We start from the raw sequence: 19,176 nt of genomic DNA on the forward strand, positions 1-19,176 counted from the left end.
CTCTGCACGGATGAAATATAAAATATTCTAGTATTTCGTTACTCAGTACGTGGAAAATATCAAATTCACAAGGTATTTAGATATAGTCGACAGAGTGCTCTGAATCTTAAAAAATGAGAGCTTTCAATAGTCGCTATTAATTGGTTTTCTTTGTACGTAATAAATTTCATCCCGATAACTATTTTTTTTAATTCTGTAGTATATTTACCATGAGTTTATCCAATAAAATAGCGCGCAATTAAGTTGAGCATGCTGAGGAACAAATAAAATTATACAATACAAATATATTTTTTCCACTTCATAATTATCTTTACTTGTTTCGTACATTATGCATATAAATCGGAAAAGATGAATAATGAGAATCACTACCAAGTTCACTATCAAGTTCGCCTCGAGTGCCTCCATCAATATCACATTTGTTAATAGAAATAATTGTACGAAGCAGTGCTTATTCAAATTCTCTTATTCTGCTGTTACATAGTTTATGATTGATATTTTCAAGAAATACCACAGAATTATTATTAATGGAAAATAATAATTATCCTTACATGATGTACATATCACGTTGACCCTCTTGAGATCCATACAATTCTTTAACTGTAATTAATATTTTGGAATTATTAATAAGTCGTACAACAATGTGAATAAATTCATGACAAAAGTACATTGTATTTGTACAGAAAATGAGGGTAATCGTAAGTATAACGAGAACACAAAGATAACAGTCACGGAAATTAAATTCCCTCTTTACAATGATTTTGTTAAAATAATGAGATTCGGTTAAACTAGAAAATCGTCACTCTAAATAAAACTAGTTAAAGACTGACTTAGCAGATTAATGGATTCACCAAGTTTTACGATTTATGTTAAACTCTATCTAGATCCTATCATATGAGCGTTACTTTTTCCGCAACTTGAGGATATGTGGCAATTTTAACAACTTGTCTCTTGTTAATTTCTTTTCATCGCCTATAGTGGTTCAGAGCCGATATTTAAAAAATTGAAGAAAACGGGTGAGTTTACTTTTTGAGCAAATAAATATGCAATTCCAGAATTTTGACGAATTCGTAAAATTGAGTTTGTCATTCGTTTTCTGTAGGTTCAAATAATATCTGTTATTTTTTTACTCAGAATATTAACGACAAAATATATGTTCATTAATATTTAGATGGCATTGATCATATCGACATCTTATAAACAAATAAAAGTATTAACATCGTATGTTATTAAGATGTCGATATATATTTTTTACAAATCATCGTCAAGTAATTTAACTAAAAAGTAGACTTTTTACTGAATCATTGAACTTGTTGAATAATTGTGTTGCAAATCGGTTCAATAATTTTTTACGAAGTTTTTATAATGTTAACCAAATTTGGTCAATGCCACCATACTTACAGATCATCCTCGCAAGTCAAGCATGAGTAATTAGAGCTGAGTAATTCCACGTCAAATGAAAAAAAATTAAACAAAAAATCCCATTTCTTATTGTCTTTTTCTGAGTCGAAGCATATGAAACTCAGCTGTTATAAAATAGGTAGCTTGGCATTTAACGTTAAAAAAAATTTCGAGGTATTGAAAACTGATTTCGGAATAATGACTTTAAAAAAGGAATAAACTGAGTTTAATTGTGCTCATTTTGACGCTTTCTCGATTACCTCGAAATGCGCGTAGATAAAAATTCGATTCCTAATGTTTAGTTCACCTTTTTTGAAATAAGAACAAAAATTCAGGAAACAAAGTAACAATTTTTAACATTCATAACTTATTAAAAAAATCTAATCAGTCTAAAAATTTTATGAGATCTTCGTCTCTTACACTTCTTCTCCGAAAAAATTGCGAAGATAATCCGAAACATGAGGGTTTTTTATTCATTTGACATGGAATTGGTCGTCATGGTCACGAGTTTTTAAGTACATGCAATGGTAAATAAAAAGAGAATGGATTCTCAAACCAGTTAAAAGAAAGGGTTACAATTGTCCAATATTTACTATGTATTCTAGTCGTCCCTAATATGGCCATGATTTCTATTGTAGTATTTAGTGGCAATAAGGGGACGATGAACACGATATTAAGTAAAATAATATATTCTGTATGAAGTGTACATGTGATAAGTTCGATTGTCACTCCAAAGACTGACAATCGAGGGAGGTCAAACAACCCTTGACGACCAAAACATCCAACTATCGTCATGTTTTTCATCAACAATTTCCTGTCTCCTTTGGTTTAATAGTCCATTTTTCGAGGAAATACAATATCAATATGGTAAATTTAATTAATATGGACGTAAAATTTTTGCTCATACGGCACTGAGACAAACAATTTTCGCATTTGGCAACTATATTTTCCCGCGAGAAACTTCATTTCATACAGTTCAATTTTGGTTTCATTCAAGCTCTTCGAATTCGGTGCAAAAAATAAAAATGAAAATAAGATTCTGTCGAATCGATATAATCCGACGATACAAACATCACTTTTCAACAAAAGATTTATTTTATTGAAGTGTGAATGAAAAGTGAATGTTTTAGATATACTAAGCGTATCTAGAAAATTACTTTTTCGTACTGCCCGATGACAAGATTTTCCGTCCTTCGAATGAAAACAGTTCTATCGAAATTTTTTCACATTTTTCGATAATACTTTTTCCATAAATTAATATTTTATCGAAAAATAAATTTGACAGTGACGCTCTCATATGATGAGGAATCTAGGGTTAATGTCAAACGCAATGAAATTTCTTGTCAATTTTGCGATTCTTGCGGGCTCTAAAGGCAGAATTTCCGAGATAACTCAGGCTGAATATTTTTTGCATTGCTTATGAATTATTAGGGAGAGGTCGATGATATTCCAGGAATTGATGCAGCGTTAGTGGTAGTTCAGTACATCGGATCCCATATTTAAAGATGGCTTGAGCAGCGTAGCACCGCAGACTCATGTAGTTGACGAGATTTATGCTGTTGTGAGGGTTTGAAGATATGAGTTTTGCTGGTGTGTCACCCGCCCGGTTGGGAGTGTCCAGGTGGGCCCCATAATCAAGTAGTAATTTGATGACCTGTAAAAATTCAAAGTTGAGACAGGTCTTTAATTAGTAATAAGTAAGGACAGAATAAGCGACTATTAACAATGCGAATTCGACGAAGGCCTCCACCTGACGCCATCTGCATCAGGAGCATTACTTACTGGATTGAGGAAGTTGTAGGCGTTGCTTGCAATGTGCAGTGGAATTGAACGAGATTCATTTCTGGCATTCACGTGGGCCCCACAATCGAGTAGTAATTTAACAACTTCGGTGTGAGGAAAAACTACCTGCAATAAATTTATTTTTCATTAAACAGTAATTGTGACCTTCCAATGTCGATCATCTCTTCCTAATGAAGAAATAAGAGAAAATCAATTGGATGGTGTCATACTCATTAATAAATCGTTAATTTTTAATATAATAGTGAACCTATTGGTAGCTCAATTCTTAATATTTTCAAATATACCGGTCCATTTTCTCAGTTTTTCAATTTCAAAATATTAATTCTGTTATTATAATTCAATTTCATCATCTCCGTTACATTACAAACCTCCGTTGAATCTTGACCAAAAACTACAAATCGGACGGTTGTCACTATCAAGTAAAAAGGATTTGGTATTTAGTGCAAAACTAAAAAAGTTTCCGCAAATGTCAAGTGTAAAAGATTCTTCCGAGAGTCCTAATCATCCAGATTTCATACTCCCTATATTTGGATCTGGCGTCAGAGGCGGAGAGTTCTAAAATTGATGGAGAAACTCCTACAAAAAGTTTGATTTTTATCACTCGTTTTAGTGTTTGCAAGTTACATTTGCGATTTTAGCGTTTTTCCTGAATATCTTCATAAATTTTGTTTGTAGCAAAAAAATAAATTCATCAAAAATTCATCAAAAATTATTCCTAATAAAATTCCACATAACATAATTTTCATTCTGATGATAGTTTTGAAAATGCAAGATGGCAATGGTTTACGTTCAGCTTTGTGTTTCTACTTGCTGTCCCCCATCTATATCCTTTTGGATGGCAAGTATGTTTATCGCTAACAATAATAAAAATAACGATTATAATAATGCCAATAGTCATATATTGTTTCACAAACTTTTTTGTAAAAATTCCTGCTTTTTGAATAATAGTACATAATAATAGTTCTTGCATTTAAATGAAGCATGATGGTATGTAATATAGACTTTTACAAACAATTTTTCTATCATTCCCCCTGATTTCGTGTCTGAAATTAATTGAATATTATTTATAAATGATTTTTGCATGCTGGAGTACCAAGTGAGTGAGCGGTTCGCCGACATTGGCCAACAGTTGGGGAGTGTAGCGGATGCCTTCACAGGTTGGTGTGCCCGATTTGATTGTTATGATAAAAAGACTATAATTTCATGACAACTAATTTTGTATTCATGTTCCTGTTTTCTCCTGTCAATATTTATCGAGATATTGAGTAAACACGATAAAGTCGTGAATTCCAATTGTTTAAACAATATATCCGGGGTGAATTTGGGGGAATTCTTCGTCTTTCTCTTCCTTAACTTTATTATAAGCGATAGAAACAGAAAAACCATTTTATAAGAATTTTTCCACTTAAACAACCTCCGACGCTTGGAGTTGACAGAAAAGTCGGTGAGATTATTTCTCCGGAAAATACGCGAGATGTGATTTTTTTTTTCATTTTTTTCCTAATTTCCTCCTTAAATAATTTCATTTTACTTCATTATAATACTCTGATTTGAAATTGGGAAGAAATACGAACCATTTTTTCGTCAGAAGTGAAGTAACTAGAAGTAATGTAATTCAAACTAGACACGCAAAGATGTAGCAAACTATCCCCTGTTGATGCTGATCTTGGATTTCTTCTGACTAACTCACGCACAAGTTGATGAATCTCAACTTTCTGTTCTTTTGTCCTAGCTGTCTCCACCAGAAGGTAAATCAAGTGCGTCACGCACTTCAAAATACGATCGTAACTGTCCTGATGGCGTTTATACACTGGACGCTTCTGTGTGAAGAAAAAAAATCAATACCAATTAGTTTTTATTTATTCTTCTCATTTCATCGTAAATTACCTCGAGTATTTCCCTAGCCTCGCATAGCTGGCTTGTAAGCAATTTAAATACAGCAACGACATCACAGAATCTTGGCTCATCCTTATCTCGAATTCGATCCGTTGTCACTTCATTTAAATCAACCATTATTCTAACAAGAGCTTGAGCAGTAAAACATGTATCTGTGTATAAAATCTGAAAAAAATAAATAAATTACTATATTTGGAATTTTTTAGGTGATACAATTTAGAGTTACTTTATTCCGACTTATTGTAAACATTCGAGTTTTTTTTCTGTCTCAAATTATGAATTTCTGGGAAACAGTAGTTGATATTTCAAAGCCTGCAGAGTATTAAGATTGGAATAATAGAATTTAAATATTAAATCAAAAGCGACCGACGTTATTCGACAGAAGGGATGTGACCATTACTTTACTCGTAATTAGTCGTTTTCGCATCCGACTGGACGTCTTGTATATATCTTACCGATTTTTTAATTCTCTAAAAGGCTGCTATTTTGGATGGACGCAATCACCCAAGCGGTTCTAGAGATATTACACCTTTTGCGTGAATGTATTTCCTTGAATATCTAATGAACCACTCAACAGATTCCATTTTTATCTTCTTCAAAATACTCGTCTTCGTGAACACCATAAAAAGCTATATGTATACTCGTTGCTACAAAAATCGTGAGATGCCATTTTCCTGTTTCTTTTATATCGTCAGTATTCGATGCTCAATAATTTGGCGAAAAATTGGAATAACAAGTTGAAATTTCGTATGATCATAATTTTTATGATACGAACCTATCAGAGGTCGGGTGGTTGTTACAAAATTTATTGTTTGGTCGCGGTTCATGTTACTAATAGATTCAATATATCTTTCTAAATCACAACTAACTCACATCGCGAATATCTACCTTTTCATTGTTGGAATCGAATTCGGATGGATTCATTCGAAAGCATACTATCAATCGAATTGGTAGAGATAAAGGAAAAAAAAATAATAACACGTATAGGTATAGGTCGCATGACTTTTCATAGCGCGATGGGTTATTTATAATAAAAACAATCAACTTACAGAGTCTCTTTCCACCCTAATTTCCAGGGCTCTCCTCCACATGTCGATGCAGTTCTGATACCTCAATGCATCAGCATAACTAGCACCTCTGTACATGAGCCTGTAAAGTGTGTCTTTATGATTTTCCCCGAGTATTCTCTCACAAATCAACAAACTCTGTATTCTGATAGCATCTAAATCGAAAGCAATGGCATTGAGCTCGTCCATAGTTGAGAATTCCACGGCATTCCTAAAGCTCTCTCTTATCGGCATAACAGGCTTCTTCTCCAGGACCATTCCCTCCTCCATGTTCTCCATTCTGATTCCCATGGCTTTTCTCCAGTAGACTAGTGCCGTTGCAATATCGCCATGTTCATCAAAAAACGTTGAGCCCATCAATTCGTAGGCGTTTGCCAGTCTCTCCTGTGAGTACGTAACATTCTCGACTAGATAATCGAAGATCTGTATTGCTCCTTTGAGACATGCCGTCTGTAGCGCATCGTCATTGTACCTATGAAGTGAAAATAAATTGTGTGAAATCATGATAAACTTCAATTGATGTGAGGACATTTTTCGAAGCGTTATTGGATAAATTTTCCGGTTTAGAACAAACACGGTCTGTGTGGGGATCGCCGATACTATACCACCAGGAAGTGGAGATCTTCAGTTGGCCTAGCAACGGAGGCGAGAGCACCTCGGAACTAATCCATATATTAGTCAATTACGTAACTTGTTCTTAAATCATAATTATTTTGTTAAATTAACTTATTACTCCCTAAGGACAGTTATATTCATGAAAACGCAAGTGCTTAACGAATTTATTCGAATACTACCTGCCCATAAAAATATTTACTACATAATCAACTCTAAAATATACGAGCATTATGCTGAATTGGAAGAATTATTTGAATTAAGTTATTTCAATACTCCCACACGGTTGTAATATACTTACTATAAGACAACGATTTAATATTATTTGCAGATGCAACTGATAACAAATATACCAAATTTATATGTTAATATCTGAAAAACCGTAATTTATAAATTTAAATTGAATCCTGCCATAAGGGAAAAATGTAAAATAGTGAGTGTAACGTTAATAACAGTCTAAGTAATTTGATAAAAACAATTGAATCTTGTAATTTTCGTTCTACGGTTATACTTAACAATGATGAACATTTTTATTGCCGAGAATTCTGAGAAGTATGAGTTATGATATTTGGATTATCTTTGTGTCTAAACAGTTTTGAAGTGCGGAGACCTATTATGGCGACATCCCTTGAGATCTAGGGTGTTGTACTTCTTTCTTACGAGGATTTTCCCTCACACATATAGCCACAATTGCCCTCGCGTTTAGGGACAATTAGCGCTGCAGCATCGAAAATTAATCTTGTTATGGAATAACAATATCATAGAAAAACGGAGTTATGATATTACAACTTATCCTTGTTATCCGATCGTAATTTGTAATGTGAGGAAGAAAAATGCACTTGAGTTGCACCTGGCGGCGCACCGCTGACTTTGTGTAAATTTACCTCACTCGTTGGTCTTGTATCAAATGAAGGCTTTAAATTCATATCAGTAGTATTACATATTTAGACGATTTACCTGAAGATACTATATGTAGAAGCAGTTAAATAGGCTTTGAGAGGCTATTTTAAAGAATTGTTGATCGTCGGTCCTTCTCAGCAATTCAAATCCATTATTAGAATTTAATGCTGACTTATATAAAGAACACATCTTTTAGAAATCAGAGCTGTTGTTCTCCTTGTATGAATCGGTTTCCACTTTCTTCATGAAATTAGAAGTAGCTTTTAACTGCTTATTGAAATTTAATTCTAATTTAGATGAAGCTTTATCTAAGGAGTTTCATTCCTCCGTAAGTAAAATGAAGCCCCCAAGAAAGTCAATGGTTATGGAAAGAATGCTTTTTTTATATAGGGAAAAAACATATGTCTTCATATAAAGGAGACTTGAATTGCCACGAGTAATTAAAAGTTCCTTCTAAGCTAATCGAATCAATGAAACCCAATTCATATAATAAAAACATCATTTCTGACAGCGAAAAGAGAAGGACATGATCCACCATGTGATGATCACCATCATTATATGATGATCACGTGACCATTCTGAACGAATCCGAATTTCTTACCCCCTATCATCTTATTTTTTAAATTTCTATTTGTTCATCATTTCATACAATATATCAAAATTGTATAACAAATAAGGATAATATCATAATTGCGTATTTCTGTGATCCTTTCAAGCAGCAATGAAACTAATTTTTGCGTTACATTGTTATTCCACATTCCATAACTCATTATACTAACAAGAACCGTACTGAACTACATCTAATTAGAATAACAAATATCACATACCTAGACTTTAAATGTGGATCTGCATTGTGCTCTAAAAATAGTTTAGTAGTTTCAAATCTATGCTCCTGAATTGCATAATGTAAAGCAGTCTTATTTTGGATGTCCCTTGCATTGACATCAGCACCGTGTCTCAATAAATATGTACACAATTCGACACTTTGTACTGAATTTATCAAGCACGTACCCCCATTATAATTAGCACGAAGTATATCAGCTCCATTCTGTACAAGATATTCAACAATATCCAGATATGTCATGAAGCATGCTGATCTTACTGGTGTAGAGCCAGTGTCAGAGACTGCATTAACTTCAGCCCCATGAGCCAGCAGACACTTTATCACAGGCAATTTTCCAGCTACAACTGCACACCAAAGTGGTGTTACACAATGAATTGATCTATCATCAGGCACCTCATAAAGGCCACGTTGTTCAATATCAGCGTCACATACTGTTATCAAGTATTCAACAATTTCTACGTGGCCTCGTTTGCAAGCGATGAAGAGTGGTGCACAGTCATCTTTTATGCGGCTTACGATGTCTCGCCGTACCGATTTCTTGTGTTTCTCTAATTTATTGCGAACGGCGTAGGACAGACGTGCCCCTGGTACTGCATAGGTGCAGTCCTTGATTATCTCGTCGAAAAGGTGATTCATGGTAGTAGATTATTTTTTATCCACATGACAGTCTTTGACGAACTGGCGGGGATTGTATAGCGGTAGATCCTCCTGTGAATGAACAAACGGGTTATTGAATGGTTCTGGGATTAAGGAGAGAATATGGAAATATAAAAAACTCGAAGAGAATTAGAATTAAAGAAAAAAAAGTTATGATTAAACCCAGCTGGTAGTTGAAACGCTATCAGGAAGTTTGATCGACTAAGCTACCAGATACCCCAGAAATTCACACTCAAATTCAACTAGACTATTCAGGTTAATAGATGGATACGTGTACCAGGGTGTAATGAGGTGTCTCTTACGCAGGTGTAGTGTAAAGAAATTGAGAACAATTTGACCTTTCTCGGAATCACTTTAGCCGTTTAGTCTTTTAATTGTCTAAAAGAGTGGGGCAAGTTGACCATATGCACATACAAACATGATTTGCAAATTTTGCATTGTTACATTTCAGACAATTCTACATCATTTCCAAGTGAAATTAGCAAATCCGAAAATCGAACGATTACAAAACTTCCATTCGAAAGCAAAAAGAGTCAGAATTTTTTCAACTTCATTTCAGGGACGGTCCTAAGACTTGTCCTAAGATCTATACACAATCGGTCAGGTCAAAAGCTGAGTCAGGTTACTTGGAGATGTGTACAACAACAATCAAACTAATAAATGTCATAGTCTTTAATCACATCATTTAATTTTATCCCAACGCTGTTATTTGGAGATATTTACGTGAAATTGACTACAATATCTTCCTGCAAATAAATTTTAAAATCATGCTAATGTCAAACAATAAAGCAGAAATAAATAGAATTGAAATGTTCAAATGATAATAGTGGATGTTTTAACTTTTTGATAGTTGACCAATATTTGTTAGTCTCACATTTGCACACCAGGATAGTGAAATATTTATTATTTTTAGACGTGATATTTTTTAAATGTGAGATTTGGAGGAGCTCCTTCCATTTGAACAAACTAATCGTGACAAATAATCAGAGTATTGATTAGATGACGATTATCGCGAAGGATAATTCTTCATTTCTAAACCGATGAAAGGATCAATTCAGCAGCGAAGTGGCAAAACAGTTCAAGTGATTTTTTTTCGAATTCAACTTTTTCATGTTAGTAGACTCATGAACACCAAATGCATGTGTTGTAAAAACTATTTGAGTTTTGGAGTAACTTTAGTGACATGTATTGGAATAGATAAAGTGGGTCAAGTAGCAATTTTGCGCTAAATAAACTTCCAAAGAGCTAAGTCGACACAGCTCCTATTCCGTTGATTAAGTAGAAGGACACGAAGAATGGTTTATTAAATCTACTTCCCTACAGTCGCGAGGACAGTTGGGCTTGTTACTAAAATCGGGCCACTAATGAGCTCTGACATTTTTCCATCTGAAGATGATTTCATGAAGGCAGATTTCACTAATAAGGATTGAAATTCAATCGCTTATCATTCATGTCTTGTAACGATCCCACGTTAGCCAAAAAACGTGTTTACTCTTATTTTATCACTATGATTACCCCTAGTGTTTATCCTTAAGGAAAAATATCACTATACCGATTGTTCATAATCAAAAAAATTTAATAAAAATTCTCGACTTATTAATTTTTGAATTACAGTTAGTTATTTGTTAACAGGTCGTGTAAGTGGACATAGCTCCATTGAAGTTGAAGAACATGAGAGCTAAGTCGACTTGACCCTTTGACTGTGTAGACACTTTCGAACTAAGACTATCAAATGAAATAAATTATTGTCGGCAGAAGGTGAAACTGGTTGTGGAGTGAAATGATCAACATGAAGCCAAAATCGCCATTGACTTTGAATAAATTCTGAACAGAGCAGCCACAATCACTGTTTCAGCTCATGTCATTGTCATTGTCCGCTTAAACCGTTTTACCAGTTCACTACTGAAATTATTAAAATAAACATTTCAAATAAAATCATGAAAATTATTTCCGAAGTACCAAAATCACATTCACATCATTTAGTTCACAAAAAAGTGCACAAAATTGTTTTATTATCATAAGAAATTGTCTACAAAAGATGTTTTGTAGATTTCCACGATTTTCACATTTGGAAGAATTAACAAAATACCTTAATGGCAGAATTCTTTAACTTATTTGGATGAGTTCTCACTAATAGCACTTCCAATGATTAATGTTTCGCACTCGAAACTAGACTGAGAGAATTGTTCTCTTAACTGACTCTCATGATTCAAACATTCCCTAAATGGATATGTCATGAACACAACGTTCAAGTACAAAGATAATTTGCTAATTGAGTTTCCTATATTTTTACCTCACGAGTATTTCTCCCTTTGTTCATAGAATAAACATCTCCGAGTCTCAACATAATCTCTCAGTCAAGTCTATCTATTTTTAACTCGCAATAACAGACATTGAATCAAAATACGTCACTAATATGTGAATAATGTCAAACGTTGAAGTTTATTATTAGCAGTAATGAAAAAATCAATGTGTAACCTCAAAAACGGATGTAGCAGAACTCAGAACATTAACGAATACAACTGAGTGATTTCTGGATGAATCTGCCCAATTATTGAATTAATCCATTAACACTTGCTGGGACAAACTTGGGGGGTTCAATATGTCGGTTACATACCGTTCTGAATAATAAAAACAATACGAAATTAATTACAACGAGCACTTGGGAGCAACATAGGATAGGTGCAGTTGAAAAAAACAATGCCTCTCCCACTGCGAAGAAATGTGACAGGAGAAAACGGCGATGCTCTATATATATGTACAAATCAGACGTACAACAGTTCGCAAGAGTCGTGAAGTTGACTGCTAGTGAAACCCCCGAGAGGTAACGTAGGCGGCATAAACGACTAACGAAAAAAATTGTTACCGATTGTCGATGTTATGTCCCAAAGAGGATTAACTGAAGTAGAGGCTGAGTTCTGGGGGTTTGAGTGACCCCAGCGGTATCGTAGTACCTCGCTCCAGAAGAGGCAGGGCGCCACCCGCAATATTCGGTTGTCTGTCCGTTTTTAATTGCACATAATTCTTAATCCCTATCTTACTATATAGGATTTTCATTTGCAGAGTTTCTTTGAAACCACGAATCAAGAAACCATTCGATTGTTTGTCAATAAGTTGAAAAGTCCCGGTAGTGGGGTTTGGACTGCCGCTTTCCCAATCTCCTTAATTTCAAAGGAATCATCCTCATATTCTCCTTTCTGCGTATCCTAGTGTTACCTTATTTCAAGGGGAAAACACATTTCGGAGACGCAAAGGATTACACTTCTATTTTTAACTAGTCCCTCTGAATAGAAAATAAAACTTAGACAGAGCGAATTTCGTACCCGGGGAAATCCCCGAAAACCAATAGAATGCAATTCTCTACTGATCATTAGTAATTTTTTTTTGTCAATAAGAAAATACCCACATTTGCACAGAAAGTCCAAAATATAAAATAAAATATTCGACCATTTTTAAGAGCGGGTAACGTCAAATGTTGCCATCTGATTAAAATTTCACGACTTTTCGTTTACTAGGAAATGAAAAATGGTACAGTTCGCCACTCACTGAACATCACTTATACAAAGACGATTGATTAATGACGAGAATGGTATTAATGAAATATGAGGTATTACTTCCAGTAGAATGGTTTGATGTAAGGGTAGGGAAAGGTGCCGTCCGGTGAGCCCTTTGCGGTCAATTCTTGAATTATAATCCGGGTGTTCTCCGGTAGATGTCGTCAAATTTCTCCAAGTGACATATCCTTTAAAAATGATAAATATTCGTTTTAAAGGTAGAAAAGGCATCGCTTCTCGGCTCATTGAGCTAAGATCAAAGTGTAGTATCTGTTCTTATCAGCTTAATATCTGATACGCACTCCATTGGAGTGCCAGAATATTAAACTGATTTTTGGAAATAGGTGGATGCACGGAGCTTGCTCCGTTTCTACCGCAGGTTGACCCGGCATTGCAGTACCGCCGGGACTGGCCTACTAAACTTCATTGCAAACATAAAATTTTTCTTTTAATAAATAAATTTTTTTTATTGTCATTGCTACTAAATTCAGACTAGCGAAAAATATCTCCTCTTTTACTTGACACCGAAAACTCTAAACTTGTGAAGGAAAGGGGGTCGGTTAAGCCTCGGGCCGCCAACTCTCCTCTCGATGCCATCCCGTCGCACCGATATCGAATCATAATAGTAATTTATCCCCTGTGTAAAAAATTACATAGTGATAAAAATAGTATATTTCAATACGGGTTGAGTGTAGCAGAGCTGGATTAAACAAAATTCGTCACCTAATGAAAGAACCCTCTGGTCTTTTTTATTCTCAAAATATTGCTTATGTTTATGTGGACTTTCAAGTGACTCTGACACTGTCCACGTACTGTCATTCGAAATATAAAATTAAACGCAATAATCAAATAGAAAGTCTCAAATATTTAGCATTCAGGAATTATTTGTCTGCAAGAATACTATAGATTCCCCTCCGCCTCACCTGCTACTTATCGTCATCCACTGAACTTCGTTAAGGAGTTGTTGCCCACATATTCTCATTTATCATGGTTTTTTTGCAAATTTCCATAACCGCGCGTCTATTCTTATAAATTTTTGGTAAGGTTTTTAAAATTTTGACACCAGTTTACTAAGAACTTAAAGAATGCTTTACAGGGGGATAAAGCTTCGTGAGTTATTGGATAAGAATAAATCTCACAAATGGTATATTTTCTCCTTTCAATTTTATCAGGCTTTTTTCAAAAATTAATAGAAAACTCGACAAAGGAAAAGAAATCAGCAATTACTCCTTAAGAAGATACGTCAGTTTTAGTTATTAAATTCCATCCGAGAGAACGTCTGAGCAGACGATCACATTTTACTCAAATACAGGGTAGACCCGGGTGAAAATGGGATACTAGCGGAAGAGTGTTTCCAATTAACTTCCATTAACTATGTTTTCACCAAAAAGTGTTGGAGAGGGTACAAAGTCGACCCGTATTTTGGAGAAAAGTTCTTTATTTTTTTTTCAAATCGTTTAGTTCTTGTTTACACGTTGGTCTTTCAAGATCCTTGCAAAATACAGTACCTAACGTCCGTTGGAATTTTTTTCCTTCTGGCCGTGAAATCCCTCTCTACAAATCATAGATTGAGCTTAATTTCACCTTCATCCGCTCCCGCGGAGAGGTAGCAGACGGGAATCTAATAAATTCTGAACATTTAGAAAAAAATATTACGACTCATATATGAGTTTAACATTTTCTTGTCCGTTAAGTGTAATAAAACTGGAAGCACTGAAATGGTGAATAATGGCGTCTTACGATCGCTTTTTTCCCCTCATCGCCCATTAAACTTGAATCGTCCAATCTTAACATGCGCCCCGTTTTACCCGGGTCTCCCCTATATGTAAGTTTTTCTCTATTTTCAAATGAACGATAACTATGGAAATCCGATTTATTGCGGAAAATGGAAACTTGACATACATTTTTTCTACGGCTTTGGAACTCTTAATGGATTCAATTCATCACAACGTAATAAAATAAATGATTATTACATTTCAGTTGAGAATTAGTGTAGCTCTGCAATTTTATAGTGGATAATAGTGTTTCTTTAATGAGTTAGATTTCTTAATCCAGAAAATTCAATTTGCTAACAATATGCAACGCATTATTTAGCTATATGTATATAATTATTATAAATTTTTTTTTTTATCGGATTTCGTTAATAATAACTAGGGAACAGTTTCAACGAAAGAGTGTTTATGTTTGCAATAAAGATTAGTAGGCCAGTCCCGGCGGTACTGCAATGCCGGGTCAACCTGCGGTAGAAACGGAGCAAGCTCCGTGCATCCACCTATTTCCAAAAATCAGTTTAATATTCTGGCACTCCAATGGAGTGCGTATCAGATATTAAGCTGATAAGAACAGATACTACACTTTGATCTTAGCTCAATGAGCCGAGAAGCGATGCCTTTTCCACCTTTAAAACGAGTATTTATCATTTTTAAAGAATATGTCACTTGGAGAAATTGGACGACATCTAGTGGAAAACTCCCGGACTATAATTCAAAAATTGACCGGGAAATGCTCACTACGGCGCCCATCCCTACTCTTCCATGAAACCATTCTACTGGAGGTAATACCTCATATTCCACTAATACAATTCTTAGCATTAAACCCTATAATTTTTGTTAGTGATGTTACGTTCAGCAAATGGGGATCAGTCATTTTTTGTTTGCTAGTAAACGAAAAGTCTTCTTATTCAGAAGTAAACGAAAAAGCACTTTTTGACACGGGCTGAACGTACCAGCAGTGACAAAAAATATTTTTAATTCGATCGTTAATAATCAATGGAAAATAATTAATTTGCGAGAAAAAGAGGCAACATGTTTTTTTTTTTGCAGATTAGCTTGTCATCTTTTATTCAACACATTCGGCTCATCTGTCAAAAATGCAGATGATGGTTCGAAAATAATAAATGATACCTATAAGTCAATGAATGTTGAACTCTGTACATGCAAAATATGGAGAAATATCAAGTGTAGTCTGGATGTTCCATTGGAAAAGTGTTACTTTAAAACGACATGAAACTCTTTCGTTTCGCTAACAAAATGGTGAAAAGAGACGTAAATATAAATTAATTTATAAATTTTCTGTTCAATTAATAAAAACCGTACCATCAACTATTTAATCCGTCCTTTTGAATCGCTTATGAATAATTTATAATTTTTATTAATAGTAATTTACCAACCTATTCATTACTATCTATTTACCCCATTTTGTTGAGATATTAAAATCCACAATCGGTAAGAAAATTTTCGAATATACCGCGTGTATCCCTACCCGACAGGCAACCCCAATGTTAGCGCGAGTTTGAGCTGCGTGCGCACACAATTAATTTTTCTGTAGTTTTTTTGTAAACTATGATTGAAAAATCATCTGAACGAATGTTATTATTTTTGGAGAAAATGTGTTTATTAATTTCTCGCAAATGAATGAAGTTTTATGATATTGACTGCATTTTTACGTTCGGTCTGTGCATTTTACCAGTTTTGTCGCACGAAAGCCCTTTAAAACACCTGCTTTCAATTATTTATTGTACTCCAACGACGCTCTTCAGGAATATGAAACTTGACAAAAGGCCTCCCGATGTCCTATTCTAAAAAGGAGAGCCACATATCGTATCCAAAATCTCGAATCGAATCGAAATCTCGCAAAGGTGTAGCCAGTATCCTATTGGTCGTTTAAATTTTAGGCGCTAATTTTAAAACATAATGTAAAGATCGTTATGATTCACCGTGAGAGAGAGATTCAAGTGTTGATCACTCACTCGCTATGATTCAAGTGTTAATGTCAAATGCTTTCGGACGAATCAAAGGTGAAGCAAATTGATTTATATGACAGAAACAAAACTCATCCTTCATTTTCCGCGCGCGTTCGGTCTCGTATTTAAAAATGTCGAGAAAAAATTTACAAATATGGCGGAATTTCTATGTCCCCCACGAACATGTTTAATTATCTCCCAGAAGATGACATCCTCTCCAAACATGCGCCCATCCATTATAATATCTAAAAGATAACCATCTCCGTTCTGCCGCCTGTGTTGACCCCATCTCAAAAGATGCCGCCACTCGCCCCTCCGCATTCCCCACCTCCCGTTCTCCCGCTAGATGCCACTAGTTTGTATCTCCCAAGGCGTTGACCCTGGCTGGTTGCTGCGTGAATTCTCAGCTGGGCTCGCAGTCCGTGGCCGAGGCTTACCCAGACTACTGCATTGGGACACTCCGGGGGATTAAACGCCATTTTATGTGTTTGGCTCTGACACTGGTTACACGATTGTGGATGGAGTGGCTATTGTGATTATTATTTTTATACTAACGCTTGAGATACGTGCGTTATCATCTTTAAAATGTTGCTCAAGTATTTTGTGCCCGACATGTACAAGTAACGTCGGGCAAAATTGTGTGAGCAAGAGAGAGAGAGAGAGAGTGAGTGAGAAGAAAAAGAGAGCGGCGGGTAAAAGGGGGGCAGATGAATAATCACCACTGAAGGGAAAATAAAAAAAATATACAAAATATTCGTCAAGTGGGGGACATTGCCGGGAGATTTAACAACGTGAAGGAGTTGATTAGTGTTTTTGTGATTAAAGTGATTCAATCGTTCATCCCTTGCTCATATGCTCGGAATCTGAGGGAAATCGATAAATCGAGAGGAGGGCTGAAAAATAAGTGCTTATGTTCTGTTCTGTTGAGTTTAGTTATGGTATGTTTCTGAATGTCAATTGAGGATTAATTGTGTGTGCTCCAGTTCTACATCCGCGTTGTCCTTGTGTGATATCTGTGTCATTCAGTTAGATACGAATATTTTGGGGTATTTTTTTTCGGGGTTTGTTGTCACAGTGAGTTGTTCTGAGTCTGTTGGCATTTTTTTAAAGGGGTGTTTCCAGGGAGGTTAAGTAATCCCGATACCGTTTGTTCAGTGGTTATTTGGCAATTACGAACAGCCTCTGGATTCCTCGCTATTCAGACGACTAGTTACGATGAGTTCGAGGAACATACCGTCGGACAAGGTGAGTGGAGGTTTTTTTTACAATGTTTTGTTGGGTTTTTTTAGGTCCGATGACAGATGTGGTGATGAGTGAACGGTTTTTCTTTTAGGATTATTTGGGAAAAGCGGTGGGTGCGACTGGAAAGGGAATAAACTCGTTAGGGAAAGATTCTGGCGATTTTTTTTGGTCATTTTGGCGAGAGGAAATTGGAATTTTGGGCACGAAGTGGAAAAAGGAGATTAGTCGCTATTGACTATTGACTAGTGTTGGGCAGAAGAGTATTTTATGAATATTGAGAATTTAAGTACTTTAGGGTTTGATGCTTTTCGGGTCCTAAGTAACGAAGTACTGGAGCGTTTCGGATGTGATGCGTGAAAGTAATTGAGTAGTTGAACATTTTGTATTTAGCAGCAATCAGAATATTTGATATTTGGTTCTTTAATATTTGACTCAAGTCTAAATATTAACTAAAGGATTTGGTATTTAAGGCAAAACTACATACCAAATAGTTTATTATTTAGTATCTAGATGTACACTAAATACTCAATCTTGGAATACTTAATATTTAGAGATATGTGTAAGTATTTTGTGATTGGTTTTTTCCACCTTTGAATTTAGGAGAACGCCCCTTTTTGAATATCACCGATATTATTCTTGATAATGCCAGCGAAAAAAGTTAACTGCAGAATTTTCAGTCAACACGTGAATGAAATTGATCATCATGACCGCGTATCCGACAATTCGCACATTATTCGGTAAATTTTAATATGCCATTGCCATCATTAGGACCCGTGGGTTGTTGGCAAATTATTGAGTTTAGAATATTTCAACACACTGTATCATTTTACAAAACTAAAATTGAAGAATAATAACCGACAATTGTGATTTAATTGTATTCAATCTCATGTACTCGACTCATTACTCGATCAAGATAAGTCCATTAGTGGCTCATTGATTCCTTTTTAACTAGAAATTATCCAATACAGATTATTTTTTTTCTCGTTAAAACTGCTAAATACCAGGCACTTAGATATAAAGTTATCAAATATTCCGAAGCAATCGAAGTAATAAATAACTAGTGATACTTGCTATTCAGAAAGTATTGAGTAGACGAACATTTTAGTATTTGACGTTCTTCAAGGGAATAACCATTTCAATTTTGAGTATTTACATTTTCTAAAATACTAAATATCAATATTTAGTATTTTCATCGGCTATAAATACTGAATACCACAATATTTAGTATTTAAAATAGTATTCAAATAAAATTGGACTCAACTATGCTCAACACTGCTGTTGACTATTGGCCAGTTTTTTTAAAATGAATATCTCAGTATCTAAGGAATATAGAAGAATTTTTATTATGACTTTTTTTAGGGAGCGAATCGAGTTCTACAACAAATATCATGACAAAAATCTCCCTATCTCCCTTAGATTCGGAGATATTGATTCAACACCCAACTGACAAATAATCCAACT

The 19,176-nt window shown here is 34.9% G+C and overlaps 1 protein-coding gene and 2 non-coding genes across 7 annotated transcripts; 1 reads left to right on the forward strand and 2 right to left on the reverse strand.

The window, feature by feature from the left end:
• Window positions 1-287: 287 nt before the first annotated feature.
• On the reverse strand, window positions 288-12,979 carry LOC135166373 (protein fem-1 homolog A). Of its 5 annotated transcripts, XM_064128514.1 has the most exons (8): window positions 11,795-11,939; window positions 11,656-11,720; window positions 8,504-9,228; window positions 6,147-6,636; window positions 5,089-5,262; window positions 4,776-5,021; window positions 3,181-3,306; window positions 288-3,052 (listed from the first exon to the last, which is right to left on the reverse strand). In XM_064128514.1, exons 3-8 carry the CDS (start codon window positions 9,154-9,156, stop codon window positions 2,816-2,818), a joined length of 1,926 nt encoding a protein of 641 aa, XP_063984584.1. In that variant the 5' UTR covers window positions 9,157-9,228; window positions 11,656-11,720; window positions 11,795-11,939; the 3' UTR covers window positions 288-2,815. The 5 variants fall into 5 exon arrangements, with proteins under 5 accessions (XP_063984584.1, XP_063984602.1, XP_063984594.1 ...); XM_064128532.1 differs by lacking the exons at window positions 11,656-11,720; window positions 11,795-11,939 and adding an exon at window positions 12,792-12,979; XM_064128524.1 differs by lacking the exon at window positions 11,656-11,720 and having other exon boundaries at window positions 11,795-11,953.
• Window positions 12,961-13,153, forward strand: LOC135170029 (U2 spliceosomal RNA). The gene has a single exon (XR_010300305.1). It is a non-coding gene; the product is annotated as a U2 spliceosomal RNA (small nuclear RNA).
• Window positions 13,154-14,925: 1,772 nt separating this feature from the next.
• LOC135170023 (U2 spliceosomal RNA) lies at window positions 14,926-15,118 on the reverse strand. The gene has a single exon (XR_010300304.1). It is a non-coding gene; the product is annotated as a U2 spliceosomal RNA (small nuclear RNA).
• Between the last annotated feature and the right edge of the window lie 4,058 nt (window positions 15,119-19,176).

This window comes from Diachasmimorpha longicaudata, chromosome 1 (genome assembly GCF_034640455.1).
Source record: "Diachasmimorpha longicaudata isolate KC_UGA_2023 chromosome 1, iyDiaLong2, whole genome shotgun sequence".
In the NCBI taxonomy this organism is placed as follows: domain Eukaryota; kingdom Metazoa; phylum Arthropoda; class Insecta; order Hymenoptera; family Braconidae; genus Diachasmimorpha; species Diachasmimorpha longicaudata.